The 17,891-nt window shown below is 43.6% G+C and overlaps 1 protein-coding gene across 3 annotated transcripts in view; it reads left to right on the top strand.

Annotated features, from left to right (window-relative positions):
* Nucleotides 1–17,891, top strand: part of PDE4B (phosphodiesterase 4B) — an 804,711-nt gene that overhangs the window by 768,720 nt on the left and 18,100 nt on the right. For 2 of the 3 annotated variants that reach the window (XM_086953749.1, XM_086953754.1), the window contains exon 7: nt 15,482–15,575. In XM_086953749.1, the coding sequence (XP_086809875.1) occupies nt 15,482–15,575 (94 nt within the window). Of the gene's footprint in view, nt 1–12,903; nt 13,088–15,481; nt 15,576–17,891 lie in introns of those variants that run through there. The other variant, XM_086953760.1, reaches the window with a different exon arrangement.

Here is a 17,891-nt window from a genome sequence, read left to right on the forward strand (position 1 = left end):
CCCTTTGTCTTGCAAGCCAACGTAAGAAACTTATGATTCATGAAGCCATGTGCATCAGTTCCTGATTAGTGTTCCGGTATTCCCCCTGTAGCCATTATTCATGGCTTAGAAGCCGATTATGAAAACACAAAGTCATTAAAGCAGTCTTAAAGAGCCTGAGAGCGCACAGCCCATGCCTTGACTTGTGTCATTCCACTCAGACTCCCTTTAGTCAATAGCGATTGGGTCATAATTATTACCAAACTCTAATATGTTCAAATTTCCAAAAGTGAATCACTACTGCTAAGGCATTGCAAAAGTCTTCAGTAACCCATCCATGAGCACGCAGTATCCCACGCCAACACTATTCAAATCCTAGAAGGCAGTAACCCATCCATAAGCACATGGCATCCCACACCAACACCATTCAAATACCAGAAGGCGGTAACCCATCCATGAACATACAGAATCCCACGCCAACACTATTCAAATAAAAGAAAGCAGTAACCCATCCTTGAGCACGCAGCAGCCCATGCCAACACTATTCAAATACCAGAAGGCAGTAACCCATCCTTGAGCACGTAGCATCCCAAGTAAACACTATTCAAATACCAGAAGGCAGTAATCCATCTATGAGCCCGCAGCATCCCACACCAACACTATTCAAATACCAGAAGGTAGTAACCCATCCGTGAGCATGCAGCACCCCACGCCAACTCTATTCAAATACCAGAAGGCAGTAACCCATCCATGAGCATGCAACATCCCTCACTAATACTATTAAAATATCAGAAAGCAGTAACCCACCATGAGCACGCAGCATCCCCCGCCAACAGTGTTCAAATACAGAAGGAGGTAACCCATCCTTGAGCATGTAGCATCCCAAGTCAACACTATTCAAATACCAGAAGGCAGTAACCCATCCATGAGCACGCAGCATCCCATACCGAAACTATTCAAATACAAGAAGGCAGTAACCAATCCATGAGCACTCAACATCCCTCACCAACACTATTTAAATACCAGAAGGCAGTAACCCATCCATGAGCACGCAGCATCCCACATCAACACCATTCAAATACCAGAAGGCAGTAACCCATCTTTGAGCACGCATCATCCCACGCCAACACTGTTCAAATACCAGAAGGCAATAACCCATCCACAAGCGTACAACATAGCATGCCAACACATATGAAACAAAAGTGTTTTCATTGGTTTTTGACTTTGGCAGCACGCAGCAGACTTTTGAGATGGAAGGTAAGAACACTGATGATATCAATTTCTAATAACCAACTGCAGTAATATACTGCCCAATAAAGATGGGGAAAATACTGCCTTCAAGCAGAATCCACTGTACCCACGTATTACGTGTGATAACATTAAAGATTAACGTACAGACATTACAGCTGACAGTATTTGCATTTAAATCAGTAATCCACAAAGGGTGACAAACTACTGCCCAAAAAGATGGCAAACATTACACAGAGTAAGATCGGCTTGAGATTAACAAAAAATGGTGAAACTCTTAACCAGGGCCTGCAGTGTTAAGCATGAGTTATATGTGGTCGTTCAGGAATCAAGTAATGGCGGAGGGGTTTCTTCTGCTGAATTGGCCGTATCCTTTTCCCTGAATTCTAAATATGTTATGGTATTTTTACCAACATTGGTGAACATGTGCACTCCTGGCGACATTTATTTCGCTGCTAGATAAGATGGACAATGTTTGTTCTTCGGGCTGCTTTTGGAACCCTGGTGGTATTTGTAGTCAGTGGTATCTCCCAGTGGTTGTATTGTCACACGTCACACCAGCTGAAGGGCCTCATAATTGTGGTACCTATGAGTTTACAGTCCCCTCCAACTGTAATCTGGGTAGATCAGTAATTTATCACCGGCAGTTTTGGGGGTTTTTGAGGCCTCACATGTTTATACCCACTACGGTTGGATTTGTTTTTTCATTGTTTATTAAAGACTTAGACACAGAGTGTGTGCTTGTGTGTGTGTATCTGCGTGCCTGGATTTTATGTGGCCCATTGCGAGGTTTCTTTAACGTGTGGGCGAAGTTCAGCTGTTGTTTCCTCCCAGCTGTTGCAGTCTCATCTCTTTTTGGTGGTAAGTACGTAAACCAAGGCCGTCGTAGGCGACCTCAAACGTAATTAAAATGTGTTTTGCTAAGAAGACATTAAGTTGTGGGAAGGGTGTTGGCGGGACGTGTGGGCCAGGATTGTTTGCACTTCTCTTATATAACCTTCTGGATTGTCTTTATCTACGTGCTTGCCTGCGTGTTTCACACTTGTGCTGACATCACTAGCCACCAACACAAACCACAAAAGAGCAACGTCCATACCAACCAGCATATTATGTTGTGTCTTGGGAGGCACAAGTCTGTTACCTCTGCAGCTTTTCCAAATCTATAACCGCGGCTTTGATTTTAACGTTTCAAGAGTACATATTTAGTTGTAGCAAGAATATGACAGTGGTGTAATAGTAATGCACGTGCAAAGCATTTTCACAAGGAAACAGTACGTGTTTTCAAGTTTTCAGCATACAGTAAATTATTTCCTTCTAGAAGAGAATTGCTTTAATGTTGTATTTTACAGCTTTTTACAGAAGCCTCCCGGGAAGGGTTTAATTCTGGAATTAAGGTTGTAGATTGGCAAGTATTGTGGTTAGTTTTCGAAATTGGCAATTAATTTTGCTCTCATGATGAGGCACTTTTTAAACATTTGAGACGGGTATTGCTCCAAAGCATATTGGCTAATCCTCCTTGTGCACCAAAAAACTAGGGATTGGGTGCAAAAACACAACGAATATTATGTACAGATTGTATTTGTACTAGGTTATTTCTGCACCCGTTAGTACCAGCAAGCTAGGAATGAGGCCTAAAAAGCTACCCTTTTTGCCTGTAATATGGTATAATAAATTGGAACAAATGCATCGTACAGTTGTGATGTTTGGTTGTGGCTTTTGACATATCTGTCATTTTTTTGCCTTAATTAATGCCTTGGTATTAATTGATGCATCACTCTTAAGGGATAGCAGTGAAGGGGACTTTTTAGATGGGGTCTAGTTGCAGTAAATGCAACTGGCAGTGCACAGGTTGCTTTGTTTCTACTTAAACAATTTGTAATGGATGGAAGGTCCCAAAATGCACCACACCAACTTCAGTTTCATTGTCCAGTGTCTTTTCTGGTTTTAGAATGGACTTTCACCCAGTGTTCTTTGGTTCTCTCCATATGGCCGTTTTCTTGAAAAACTTTGGTTAACAGTTACATTGTAAATGTACTTGCTAAAGCAATCATTTATTTACCCCACCTCTAATTAGCAATATAGGCACCGTCAATGGCTCAAATCTAAAAATCTGTGTTTCCAGTGAACGTAATATCACTGACTGGTGATAATAAGTTTCTACATGTTTGAGATTATCCAATCTCCGTATCCAAGTCATCGCTGCATAGAACAAGCCGGAGCAGCAGAAGAAGACAGAATCCATAGGGACCTTGGAAGAATAGAGCGGCTGCACTCCGTTTCCAGTTCTTCCCATCCTTCCTTCCAATTCAACTGCTGCAAATTGTTGTTCTCGTCAATTTCTTTCCCAGGAAACAAGGGATTTTCCTGTTGGTCTGGTCTACGTTACTATACCCAATTACAATTGCTAACAATCTCTGCCAGGTGGGAACCAATGTTTCTGACGAACACCTTTGTTCTTTTAGATTGCCTAATATACATACATCACTACTATGCTATGATGGTTTATACATAACAGAAGAGGTTATCCACAGGATCTGTTTTAAGGCCGTACAGCACTTACGCAGCCCTTAGATTTCCCGTAAACAGCTCCTGGGTTGAGCTCGCTAATGAAGTCATTAATGGTACACTCGTCGCTTTGAAGATTAGACATTGTGTGATGACAACCCATGACTTCCTCTAATATTTCGTGAGGGGATGTAAACTTTATGTTAATGCTGAAAGCTACTATTTTCTTCAACGAAAGAAGAAGGGCAAATGCATATATGTTAAGCTTTGTATCCCATTTTGTGCTGCGGATGTTAGCGTAGCATGTCTTTAGTTATATGTGATTTATGTGCCGTACTTACGGTCAGGCTACGTCTGTGTTATTTGCGTTTCAGGATATTGAATCTTAGTGATAGGGCAAATGAGGCTCATAAATTGAATATTTGCTGGTAGAAGAAGGGCCTTCTAGCCAAATGTATTACAATACCAGATATTAGGCTTCGTTAGTGAAGGATATGTATGGAGTCAGCATGCCAAAAAGGTCCCTGGCACTTGTACGTAAAATGTTAGTGTAAGTGACAAAGAAGGGTGGGTGAAACTTAGCAAAGCTAAAAAGGAAAAAAGTAGCAGCCGAACTGGCTTACGCATAAAGATGCTCTTAAAGCTGAACATAGTACCTTCACACATCGATACTTGGCGGGAGCAATTCTTAACAAATATCAGAAAGGCAAGATATTAGTGTGCGGCAATATTGGCTCGCGTGTGATGGGCCGCCTGAAACCCAAATATTGGAGTATTTTAGTACCCAACCAGAGGGCAGTGGGCCTATTTACCCTCTTGCATTAGACCCTACAGCTCACTCTCCACACCACTGAGAAAAAGGCTAAGACGTTGCGCAGGTTCCAATAAAAAAGTGTTCTAGATGGCATACGCGTAAAGGTTGTGTGCCTGCGCCAGACTAATGTGCTTGTGCCAGAGTAGTCGCAGACAGCAATGGCTGCTACCTCAGCTAGACTGCACATGGAAATGATCGAAGAAGGATTTGTAGATCTTCTATATTAGAAATTGCCGAAAGCAGTGAATCCCCTACATAAATTGCCTGACCTGAGAATGAGCTAGAACTTAATTTGAGTTAGCGTTTGCTGGTGGGGCACACTTTTTTGGGGACAGGGACTTATTTTTGATCACCAGCCTTTGATTTAGAACAAGTGAGAGAAAGGCAGCAAAAAGGGAACGAAGGAGGAGCAGAAAATCAGTCACATCGGTAGAAAGCAAGGATGAAAACGGACTTGTAAGAATGAGATATAAGGGCTAGGACAATCTCGTTAGTTAGCAACCATGTTATCTTACCTTAGCTTATCTCATCAAACCTTACCTTATGGAAGATTTGTAGAGCGCACTATCACCCGGGACGGTATCCTGGCGCTGAGCAGGTGTGAGCCTAGTCAAACCTAGGGCCTAGTGGGGCTACTAAAAAACAGGTCTTCAGCTACTTGTGGAATTCAAGAAGTGAGGATGAGGCCTTGATGTGTAGTGCATCAACGTTCCATGCTTTAGAAGATGTAGGCGAAGGCTTGACTACAATATCTGTTTTGCCGTAACAGTGGAATGGGGGCAAGTAGGAGTCCGGACAAGTAGAGGTGTTCGGAAGATTTGTGAAGGCAGATAGCTGCGCCGGAGGGCTTCTGCGAAAAATGAGACCCCTGCTACTTATTCTTTTACAAAGTAAGCACTGGAATAAGCGTCCACCAAAGCAGGGTTTCTTTAAGGGGATTTCTACCAACCAGTAGTTAGAAGATGACCTAACATCATGGTTGTGATAATAGTGCCCAACCCTTTCATTTGGAAACTGAGGTTTCTGGTTGGTAATCTGTATGGTGGCTATAAAGATCCTTCACCACCGAAGAGTTCTGTATTTCGATCAGCAAAACAGATAGTTTCAAATAATTTATTTTATATCAGTTACAGTGATTATGTTTAATAATGCAGATGCACGGTTTGCCAACATATGAAAATAAAGCAAACATACGTGTACCAGATATTTTCAGGTTTTGTATGTCCTGCAAATTTTTGTTATACTTGACACGACGTAGTACATTTTAAAATGTAATCAAGGAGAGCTGGTGATGAAGAGAGAGAGATAGAAAACTAAAGAAGAGAAACAAAGAAAGATTGAGAGACAAAGCGGCTGAGTGAGAATGAGTGTTTGCTTAGGAGGAAAAAAAACAAAATAACAAAGAGAATAAGAGTGAACCAAGTAAGAATGAACGCAGAGACCAGAGAATGACAGACAAGGAAATAATTACAAAGGGCCCTATTCACGAAATAAATTAGTAGTCTTGTAGGAGGCTTTTATGTGCTCTTAAGTGCCTTTTGTAAATTTGCCCCAAAGCATCTAAAATGGGACTAGAATTGCACAATTCATTTAATATTCATGCACAATTAGTACACACAAAAAGGACTGGGCCCTCTTTACTCCTTTACTAATATGGACTGAGACGTTTTGGGGCCGATTCACAGAGCCACGTAAAAGTACTTTAAAGAGTACTGCTGTAGTGCTACTTCCCACACTCAAATGTTTTACTGAATTGACCCGAACGTTTGCTGTACATCACCTCCTGTGGGTGTATATTCAGAGCACTGGCATTGCACAAGAGACTCTATAAGTAAATAATTATACAGAAAATGCAGCTTATTAAAAAAAACAGAGCAACTGCACGTATTGCTTACTTAAGGAATGCATGTGTGATACCTTTGATTCCAGGATTAGCGTGCTATTTCACAATCAGAGGTAGGCGTCCAAGTGTACTGTGCAGACAGACACGTGCGCCAACCACTAATACACAATAGAGTTACTTATTTATGCTAGGGTGCAGCACACGTGAATCTATTCTTTCTCAAAAACCCGCCCGATTCCCAGTAACAAAGAATCATTTGCCAACATTTTCTTCTGAGTGAACAGAGACAGCAGTAGTGATCACAATTCAATTTTCTGTCGGTTTAATTTGCATAAATATGCGCTTTAATAGTGTTTGTCCCTCCAGGTGTGTTACCTTTGTTGAACTGACATGTGTGGGCACAACGTGCTTTTTTCTCTACCACTCCCTGGAAACTTTGAAAAATTAGCACGTTGACTTCACGCTCAGCCACATTTTCTGGCTGTGATGGAGTTAAAGGCCTTTTGTCAGGCACGGGGCTTTTGACAGGTCTGTGATCCTTGCCAAGAAAATCGGAAAACCTAACAATGGCTAGGTGCATACTTTTATGTTATCAAAGAAAGTGCCGTGAGCATGCTACACCAACATCACGGCGCACCGCTGTGCTTTCTCGATGACATCCAGATTGCAGAAAATAATGCTGTTTTGCTAAGAGCATTTGAGGTCACATTGGCTCAAGAAGGCCCTATCATATATCTCCCAGAGTCTCACCTTCCCTCTGCCATACCCACCCGAGGAGAGTGCATCACACATTGAGCCAAGTTACTGTAAGGCTTAGTAGGCCAACTCAGCCAGGAAACTTAAGGCACATGTATGCCCTTTCTATTTAGCTCAATTCTAAGTGTTTCTTGCTACTTGTAAAAAGTAACAGTCCATTTTATTTTGCCCTTATGCAGGAAAATTTGGTCTGCCCACATGATCTCATCAACTAGTTGCAAAAACAGTAAATTAATGAAAACAAACATTGAGCACATTCAAAAATACTTCTGTTTCTTCAAGGTGCCTCCTACTTTTAGGGGCACATATCCATGCCACAAGACTAAAAAAGGTAAATTCAATGCATGAACAACAATCCTTGTTATTACTGCGATAGAGCAAAATTGACATGAGACAACACGATTCTACGGTCTCAAAGATTGCACATTACAATTATTTTACACAGGGAACGATTCTAATAGAAGAGCTCTTCAGTTTAATTTGACTTTACTACACAAATTTACCCCCTTACCTCTTGTTTTTGGTTAAATGCCTTTTTATAAAAAATAAAAAAAATACACTTGAAAAATGTCAAGGCAGAAACTGCATATGCAGCTGTGCAGCGTGTAATCTGCTACTTTTTACGATTGTTGAGGGAGGAGATGGGCATTTTGTACCCACTGGAGGCTTTGTCTCTTGTGAGCCAAGGCCCCTTCCCACACTCGGGTGGTAAGGGCCATTGCTCACACTGTGGTAATAATAGCATATCACACTCTGCACAACAACTCAATATGTACTAGGTAAATGCATTAATGTATGTACATCTATACCTGTACTTTGTAGGTAGACATTTATTTATATTCATATATTTATATGTGTCATTGTGTATATATATATATATATATATACATATATATATACATATATGTGTGTGTGTGTGTGTATGTGTGCTCCTAATTCATGAATGTCATTGGTAATGTATAGCATAGTACACTGCACAACAGCTCAGTGTGTACTATATAGATACATACACATGTACAAATATGTATACCTATATTCATATATACTATATATATATATATATATATATATATATATATATATATATATATATATATATATATATATACACACACACGTACACGATGTTAATTTTGCAGCTGAAATGTGTTTTATTTAATTAGATTGGGGTACACTGCATGTTTTCAGTTCTTATTTTCTACATTAAATTCTTTAAAGAATGAAGTGAAGAAACATGAGGTTTTAGACTGCAAACTTTACTTGTAGGTTGAGAAGAGTTGCAGATTTAGCACAGTTGTTGTAGTTGGTTACCTCTCTGTGTAGTATCTGGGGATTACATATTTTGCGTGTTCCGAAAGACCGTGAAATCCGATCAAAGGTGGCCCAAAATGTCAGAAGAAACCCCTTTTTAGGTCCGGAAAGTTTTCCCTGCAAATCGTGCACGTCGTGCAATGATCGCGTCTAGCCATTGGGAGAAGGTACTGTCACTCACCGGGTATGGGGCAGAGCCGGCCTCGTCTGTCAGATTAATTTAGCAAGTAATTCATTACGTGCGTTTGCACAGACAGCGCTCGGCGATCCGTGAGAGGAGCACAATGTGTATCACTCCTCAGGGCAAAGCCGACAAACGGCAAAATGCTCATGGAAAGGAACAGGGTCTCCACATGGGGCCTGCTGGCACGGGATCAGAAGCAGACCAGGGACCAAGACGTGTTCTTTTCGTTTGAAGTAGTGAAGATGTGTCTCAAGCACTCCTGCACCTTCAAATGAAGCAAATATTTTTGGCAGAAGATTCTTTGTCTAGAAAACCGTAGAATGTGATGCCGGAGCCCCTTAATTGGATGGATGGAATGACAGTTTTGGGGGCCACCGGCAGACTTTTTGGAGGACTGCCACTTATTTTTAACAATCAGACTTTGACTCAAAACAAAAGAGAAAAGGGCAGCAATAGGGTAAAGAAGGAGGACGAGAAAAACGGATGTATGGCTAAAGAAGGACCGATGATGGAATGGCTGAAAGATGATGGATGGATGATAGATGGATACCGAAGGACAGATGATCGGATGGATGGATGGATGGATGGATGATGGATGGATACCGAAGGACAGATGATGGGATGGATGGATGGATGGATGGATGGATGGAAGGATGGATGGATGGATAGATGGATGGATGGATGATGGATTCTATCGATTGGTCTGAAAACTGAATCGCCTGACATATTCTAGATGAAGGACAGAAGGCCGCTTAAGTTCTTACCGGCCTAAGTAGCGTATTCCTTAGCCACAGTCCTTCGACTGGGCAGCCTCTGCTTCTAATCAAACAGCAGCTTATTTGGGAGATTTAGGACAGACTTTTGGTAGAAAAAAGCACAGACCATCTAAGGGCATTGCGCTGTATGTTTTTCTAGAGGTATTTCAGAGCCTTTCTCTGGCTGGGTTGGTGGATGGAACAAGATCCTCCGTCCTTAAAATCTAAATTCCGTGATTTTAGAGACAGAGAGATGGAGTTCCAGGGTTTCCCTCTATTTGAGAGTCTGTCTGTAGCTTTACAGAACATGCAAATGGTAAGACTTGTGGGCTGATTTGTGTAAGTGCATATCCCATGTATGGACATAGTGCACCTCTTAAATGTGCAGTGACATTCACAATTCACACCTTCGTGCTGTGGCAGCACCAAGCTGTGAGCATGGATGCTACATTTGCAAATTGTAGCCAGACCTGGGCACATATATTTGAGGTAGGTGCATACAACTATTCCGATATGCTTTGACTCCTAATAGTTACCTTGGTAGAGAATCTAAACATGTCAGCGGGCTCTTGCTCCTCCTGCCCCAAAAAGGACCTGTGGCTGTCAGTGCATTGAAATGCATCTCTACCTCTAAATTAGTAGTAGAAATGTAACCATGCACTCTGCTGCTCCTGGCTTGCATGAGCAGGGGAGACATTGGGCCCTGTCTGCTTTGTGCATTGCCCAGGACAGCCCTGTGTCAAGCGTAAGTAGTGCAGAGGATGCGCTTGAACGGCCGTGTTGGATACAACTCTACAGTTGACTTTGCCACAAAGAGCCTTCTGTTCTGCAAGGAGAGTCTCTCTCACCCAAGATGGCAGGTTTCTCTTCCCAGTCCTAGGGATAGCCACTGAGGCAACTACACCTTGAATAAAAACTGCTTGTCTTCCATTGATTTCTAAAGACATCAGCCCGCCAAGCAGTCTCCTGGCTTACGCACTGTGTGAATGGTTAAGGATTGTACGCTGCATAAAAAACAAAATCGTATACTTGCGGACGTGTCGCACATCTAATAACCATCCTTGCATGGCACTGATAACCAAGTCAGACTAAAATAAACCTCCAATTAGCATGATCAATTCTTCCAAACACACTGCTCGTTTCCTTATTGTCATGTTTGTTCAAGCCACCAAGAATCTAGGTTTTGGCATGGAAATAAGTTGAGTGCTGTCTTAGAGTGTCCCATGGTGATTAGAAGATAGACAGGTAAAGATGATGCTGAAGCCCGTTGGTTTGTGAAAGGTTAACGCGAGAGACACATAAAGACAAAGCTGGAGCACATGTGCTTGCTAGGTCACTACTAGAGACGCATGAAGACAAAGCTCATAAGCGTGTGCTAGGTCACTACCAGAGACACGTAAAGACAGCGCTGAAGCTTAGGTGCATGCTAGGTCCCTGCTAGAAGAATATGAAGACACAGATGACCTCCACCCACATGTGCTAGGTCACCACTGGGGGAACATGAAGATTACGATGACGCCCTTAGGTTTCAGCATGAACAGTGTGTGTTTTAGGCACAATCGACATGAGGATGTAGTTCATGCTAAAAAAGCACCAACACCAAAAGTGCCACAAATAACATCCGCCCGCTTTACAGCTGCGTTGTTCCCATGCACTTGTGCTAATTTTTTGCTGCAACATGGTGTTTACTTTGGTGTGGCACAACAGCGTAAACTCGGGAATTTCATGTAACAAGCGTAATACGGTATTACTAAAATAACATGAAACTATGCAAGTTTAACTCGTATTTCATCCTGGGCCTACACAATATTCTTCTGAGCACCACCGGACCTGTCTTGTTAAGTGTCAAGACAGACGCCAGTGTTCCGAGGCAGGACAACAAGGCAGAAACAGTGTTTTTGAACCATGGTGGCAGGGTCTGTAATGGCCCCTACCTGTAGTGTTCCATTATAAAGGACAGAGTGCGTTTATGGCTGCCAGTGAAGGGGATCAGAAAGAGCTGTGATTCAGCAGGGGAAGGGAAGGCAACCCTCTGCTGGCAGTGGCAGCGTTCGCCGGGACCCCTCACCTCGCAGGCAGGAGAGTGCCTACGTGCCAGGGGTGTGCAATGACTGAGGGATGCCGCGGCTGCTGAGTGATATGATTCGAAGGGAAGCCCCACAGAAGAGCCAGCAGCATGCCAGGCCGTCACGTGCCGCTGTTGCCATGGCGCTGCGGGATCCCTTCCATTGGCTGCACTTGAACTCCCTGCTATAGGTTCGGCGGGATGTTACACTGCAGTGGCAGGATTCCCAGCGCCCAGGCATCTTTTCCAATACAGGCACAGAAAGGGAACTGATGTCATCCCCAGCAACCAGCACTTGCATTATTCAGGGCTGGCTGGAGCAGGCACAGCGCAGCCTCGGATAATAAACTCGTGTGTGTTGTGTGTGCTTATGTGTGCAGCCTTCTGTGTCTGCGTTCGTCTAAGGCGTGTTAAGCCTGACACATGAGCATTCATTGGTGCGTGTGTACATATGTTCGGCATCGTGTGCTGTGTGTGAATGCTGTGTCTGTCTAGGTGATCATCGTGTATGTGTGCCAATATGTGTTATGCGTGTTCCTGTATGTGCTCGTGAGTGAAGTGTCCACCTCCTCGTTAAGCTTTCATGGATGTGTGTGCGTTTGTCCATCCACGTGACCTCAGTGCGCGCGCGTGTTTCCCTGGTTTAAGTTCGTGACTCTAAAAGGCTTGTTTAAAGCCCCTCGCCCACCCACCATGACTTTTAAAACATTTTCAAGTAAAATTCCGAAATTCTGTCCATTTGCTCCATATCCAGAAATTGGGAATCGTGTAGCAGCACAGATGTAGAAAACGGTGGAGGAAGACACTTTCGGGAAGGCTGTGTGTGGACCACAAATCCCGAAAGAGAATATAGCACATCTTTTAGGACCGACAATACCGTTTCAAAATCTATAAATCTTCAGTCCTATTGGTCATAGTTATTGCGCTTTCAGAGGCTGGGATACTCAAACCTGTACACGGTGCTTGAAATGGAAAAATAGAAGTGCTTATTATTGGTATTCTTAACAATACAAAAACTAGAACACCCGCATTGCACATTCCGACACTGCACAAGTGCAGTGGGGGTTTCCTCCATTTTAATATTCCATTCCAGAAATGGCTGCATTGCTCAGCATTGTAACTCCCTCGGCAGGAAAAAAAGAATCCTTTCTTCCTGGCACACTGTAACGCATCTGAGCGAGACTAATCTGAAGCAGGGTCCCCCCTCAGCCAGCTAAGCGAGCAGAGCTCTCCATAATTCATAAGGCTCGCAGCAGCAGCGCGCGCTCAGCAGCCGCAGCCGCCTGGACCGGCTCTGCTTCCTCCTGCCTCGCGCGCCGCCCGCGAGCACTGTTGGGGCTGGCGCGAGGCGAGGGATGCAGGCTAAAGCGCCTGGGAAGACATGGGATGCGCGGCTCGCCCTCGTCCCAGATTCGGGCTCCCAGTAACCCGCAGGCCCGGGGCATGTCAAGGGACGTGCTGGCCGCTGCTTTCTGACTGCAAGCTCGACACAATCTCCGCCTCTTCGAGCGGGATTCCGTCTTCTGTTCGCTGAATGCTTTGCAAGGGAATTGTCGCCTGCGCCGAGGAGTATTCCAAAATGCCTGAGGCGAACTATTTGCTCTCCGTATCTTGGGGTTATATCAAGGTGGGTAAACTAATTGGAACTGAATGTAAGGGACGAATGCATGTATGATTGCATGAACTTGTATGGCTGGCGAATGGGTTCTCTGCAGCCAAGCCTTGTTTGCTAGAATTGGCATGTATTTGGTGTTATTATAACCTGAAACTGTGTGCATATATAACTACACACACACAGGATATATGTGCATAGGTAAGCATGTTATTTTGACCCGATTAGTACCGTCAATCCCAGGCATGCCTGTGCAGTATTTGTGTCACAAACACAGTATGAACAGTAAAAAAACGTGTTCTGTTTGTTTTTGATTCGTTTATATTTTTTAAACTCCATGGATTAATAGGTCAAGTATTACAGCTAAACATTTAAAAGAGGTGTACGGGTATACATTGCTGCTTCCATGGAAAACATTAGCTCATTGCATTTACTTTAGATGTTGTGCAAATTGAATGTATTTAAATATCTTTCTTTTGCAGAAATTGTATCTGTTTGGGTGTAACACCAAGCATGTCCTTCAGTGTTTTGATGCATACAAATTATTTGTAGTTAGAATAATTACACCTTTCCCAAGTGGTATTCCACTGCCTTTGCTGTGCACTGCAATGTCCCTCTCAGTGCACGGCTGCATACCAGGCCCATGTAAGGCGGTCATTGACATTTGTCGCTGATAGGTAGATATTTCCATATATCTGCATTCTGTGTCCCATTGCCTCTTTCCACACTTGTCATACATACACAGACATGGCTGAATCACTAGTTATCACGAAGAATTACATCTGACAATGCTGTGTTGCTGACAGCCAGACAAGTTCCATATGTCCCACCGCCTGTTTTTGCAGTCTACCGTGTAACACTCATTCAATGGCATAGCAGCATGCAGCACACCTACCCCTCCTGTACAAACTGCCGCTTACACGACTGTTTCACTGATAGCCAGACAAGCCCCACCACATGTCTTCACAAACTACCCCGCTGATGTTTTCTACAGTCTCACACGTCACATGTGGCAGATGGGGCTGCAGCATCATTCTCACAGTGGCACGGATAGCCAGATAGCCTCTACATGTCTGCATATTATGTCAGTTTGTCTTGCTCAATAGTCACACGTGTGTCTCACATAAACTGACATAGCTGCAGTATCACTACTCATGCAAGGCATGATGCTACCGTGGCAGTGGTAGAGAGTCAGGCCCCATATTTCTGCACACTGGGCTCAACGGTTAGAGGCGGCAGACCCGGAGGCAGAGGTCGGCCCGGGACCAGGGTTCAATTCCCGACGCGGCCGGGCACAGGACCAATGTCAGCGGGCACGATAAATCTTGCCGCGGTGCCACTCTAACCATGGGGTCCCAGCTGCAACTCTGGGCAATAGCTTGCTTAATCTCCACTCCGGCCCCATCATCATGCCTGGCTGCACCTTGGGGATGCCCAGTAAAGGGACCATCTCGCAGGGAAAGCCAGGACGGGTTCCCCAGTGGTACAGCGCTGGGACGCCTCAGGGTAACCACGCGCTGTATAAATCCAACATTCATTCATTCATTCATTCACTTTCCTCTTCTAACAGTCTGCATACATGACACAGTTGCAGAATCACTCCTCAAATAAAGTTGCCCATGCTTTTGCACGTTGCGCTAGATGTGTTCCATATATCTGGATATATGACGTGGTTGTAGCATCGCTCCTTAGGTAAAGCTGACAACGCTCTTGCACCTATCACAAGATAGGCTCCACATATGTACATAAATGACACAGTTGCAGAATCACTCCTCAGGTGAAGCTGACCACGGTCTTGCACCTACCGCCAGATAGGTTCCACTTATCTGCATACATGACATGGTTGCAGCATCACTTGTCGCGCAAAGCTGACCATCCTCTTGCGCCCTTCATTATATACTTTCCACATATCTGCATATATGACAGAGTTTTAGTATCACACCTCACGTGAAGCCGACAGTGCTCTTGGGCCTATCACAAGATAGATTCCACTTATATGCAATATATGACATGGTTGCAGCCTCACACTTCACATAAAGCTGACAATGCTCTTATGCCTATCACAAGATAGAATCCACATATCTGCATATATGACAGGGTTTTAGCATTAATCCTCACGCAAAGCTATCAGACAATATTCTTGCACCTACCGCCAGATAGGTTCCATGCACCTGCATACTGTCTCATTGCATCTTTCCTCACAAGTTTCACTGTAACACTAATAGCATCTTATGTAAGACCTACAGCTGGCAGTGGTACTGATGCGAAGTGAGGCGCCATATTTCTTTACACTCTGACAGTACTGGGGAACTGGCAGCTGGATGTGCTTGGATTTGCTGTGATCTATTTATTGCCTCTTTCCTCTGTCTCTCCCGCACACTGACATGGCTGCCTTTTCCATTTTTACAGTTCAAGAGAATGCTGAACCGGGAGCTGACGCACCTCTCGGAGATGAGCCGCTCAGGGAACCAGGTGTCTGAATACATTTCCAACACATTCCTCGGTAAGCCATGATGATGAGCGCAGAGCACTGTGGCCCGGGGGTTCCCTCGCGCTGGGGCTGTGAATGAGAACATTGCAAAGTGCGCGAGCTGCATGCGGCAGCGGCCCACATACAGGTGACCTCATCCACGAGCAGTACAAAGGGAAGCCAGGCCTCTGCGCGCCTGCCAAAAAAGAACATGCCTTGCAAAGGAAACCCGAACACACATGCTGCGCTTTAAAACTAGCTCAACCCTTCTGTCAATGCCCAGTTTTCGTAAACCCATTGTTCTTCCGGTTTCTAAGCAATCTCAGTTTTTCAAATTGGGTAGCAAAGGAACTAGGGGGCTTATTTACAAGTCCCTTGCGCCACCCGTACGTCACTTTTACCAATGTTAAAAATGACGCAAAAGTGGTGCAAGGCGCTTGTAAATAAGCCCCTAGGAGAGTTAGTGATGTAACCAAGCTCACACAGTGCTGTCAAATACATGCTAAGATAGAAACTCTGGTTTTCTGCGCTCACAGACCTTCTCGTTTCCTCCATGCCAAATGTGTCACGTCTTATCAACCTCATCAGAAGTGGTATATGTAGGAAATGTTTTGTGTGTATTTACTTCCCACGTGTAATATTTCACCTTCTCTTACATTAAAACGATAGTAATTTTCAGGCGGCCATTTTTATTAAGGAATTTGTTTTCTCTCATGGAGGTTGGAGCAAGTAGGAACACAACATGTTTCAAACAAAAGGCTCTGGAATTATATCTGTGCAAAGGAAATGTGTTGTATTGTGATTAGTAAACTTAATTTGCATTGCCATGTTGGATAAAAGCTAGGTACATAATCAGGAATCCTGGCCAACGTTTTCACAAGTAACCAGTGGGCAGGAGGAAGGGGTCAGCAGCAGAAAACCTTTCTAGCAATGTGTTTCTCACTAACACACAGTGTAGGTAGGACCTTTGTTGTCTGACATCAGGCATATTTACATGTTTAGATTTCTGCCCAGGAGTTTTCCCTATCGATGTAACATCCATGCTCCACCAAGTAGACTCAAGTTTACATCACAGTAGTCTCAGGGACCTTTGTGGGATCTTCCTGTGGTCGATGAGAGGCGGCCCGCTTGTTTTCAGAGTACTGCTGCAGGAGGCTCTAGGTATGTAGGCCATACTGAAATTAGGTTGCTCTCTGAAGATCTGGAGTCATGAATTTATTGTTTCTGCGATAAAATGTACATGCGCAGTACAGTGCTTTGAGTTTATATTAAAATATTTCCATCTACCGAGGGCTGCAATGGCAGCAACATAACATAGAAGATGGCACTTTCCCCTCCCACCCACTACTGTTAGTGACTTTAAGGGTCAAGTTGCCTGTATGTTAGGAGCCCACCTTAAACTCCTTCCTAGGATACACCTCTCAAACCTGCCAATCGTATTGGGGTGACTTGTAGAAGCTAGGGAGAGCTGGAGATTCAGAAAAGGCATGCTCATGATGGCTTTGGTGGTGGGCTTGAAAACAGGGTAGCAAATAGGTGAGTGGCTTGACTTTTGTTGCTGTAAAGGATCTGGGTCTGTGGTTTAGGTATGTTGTGTGTTTGGCTGGGAGGGCAGGGGTTGGAGTGGTGAAGGCCAGTTTTGCGAGTCACCAGTGCTGGGTGGTTGTAGAGCAGAAAGACACCCTCTATGGATGGAGACTATGATGCAAAAATATTAATCTCCTGTAAGAAAGTCCTTGGTATTGTGTTTTTGAAGTATCACCAATTATCTATTGATAAGTACTATGTGTACTATTTTTAAGTGCGATGTGTTGCACAGTATTTATATTGCATGTTTTGTCACCACAAATATCATAAGTCGGATAATCTGGAAATAAGTTTCCAACATGATGAGGTGTATATAGTTCTTCAAAGAAACAAAGAGAAGGAATATTCACCCAATAATTGAGATAGGGCAACAAAAGCAAAAATGGCTGATCGTACAATGGACAATCCCTTAAGGGATGAATTGCTTTGCTCCAAATCTCCCATTTTTTGTCAATGAACAAATTCAGACTTAGTACTCAGGTCTCCAGGTCACAACAGTTAAGCTATTAGACTATATGCTCCTGGTCCAAGACACTAGCTGCGAATTATATAAGTTTTTCTGTGAGCAATGCATGGTACTTCTATTTAAGGGTTGTACTTTTCCTAGATATTCTCCACGGCCTAGCATGTGGCATTCCAGTGCTATATACAACACAATACATTAATAAGCATATTTCACTTGTGTATGTCTTCAACTAATCTCTATAAATGAGTCATTTGGTTTTTTTAGCAATAATTGGCACCTCTGTTATAATGTAGACT

Source organism: Lissotriton vulgaris, chromosome 1_1 (genome assembly GCF_964263255.1).
Source record: "Lissotriton vulgaris chromosome 1_1, aLisVul1.2, whole genome shotgun sequence".
Taxonomy (NCBI): Eukaryota; Metazoa; Chordata; class Amphibia; order Caudata; family Salamandridae; genus Lissotriton; species Lissotriton vulgaris.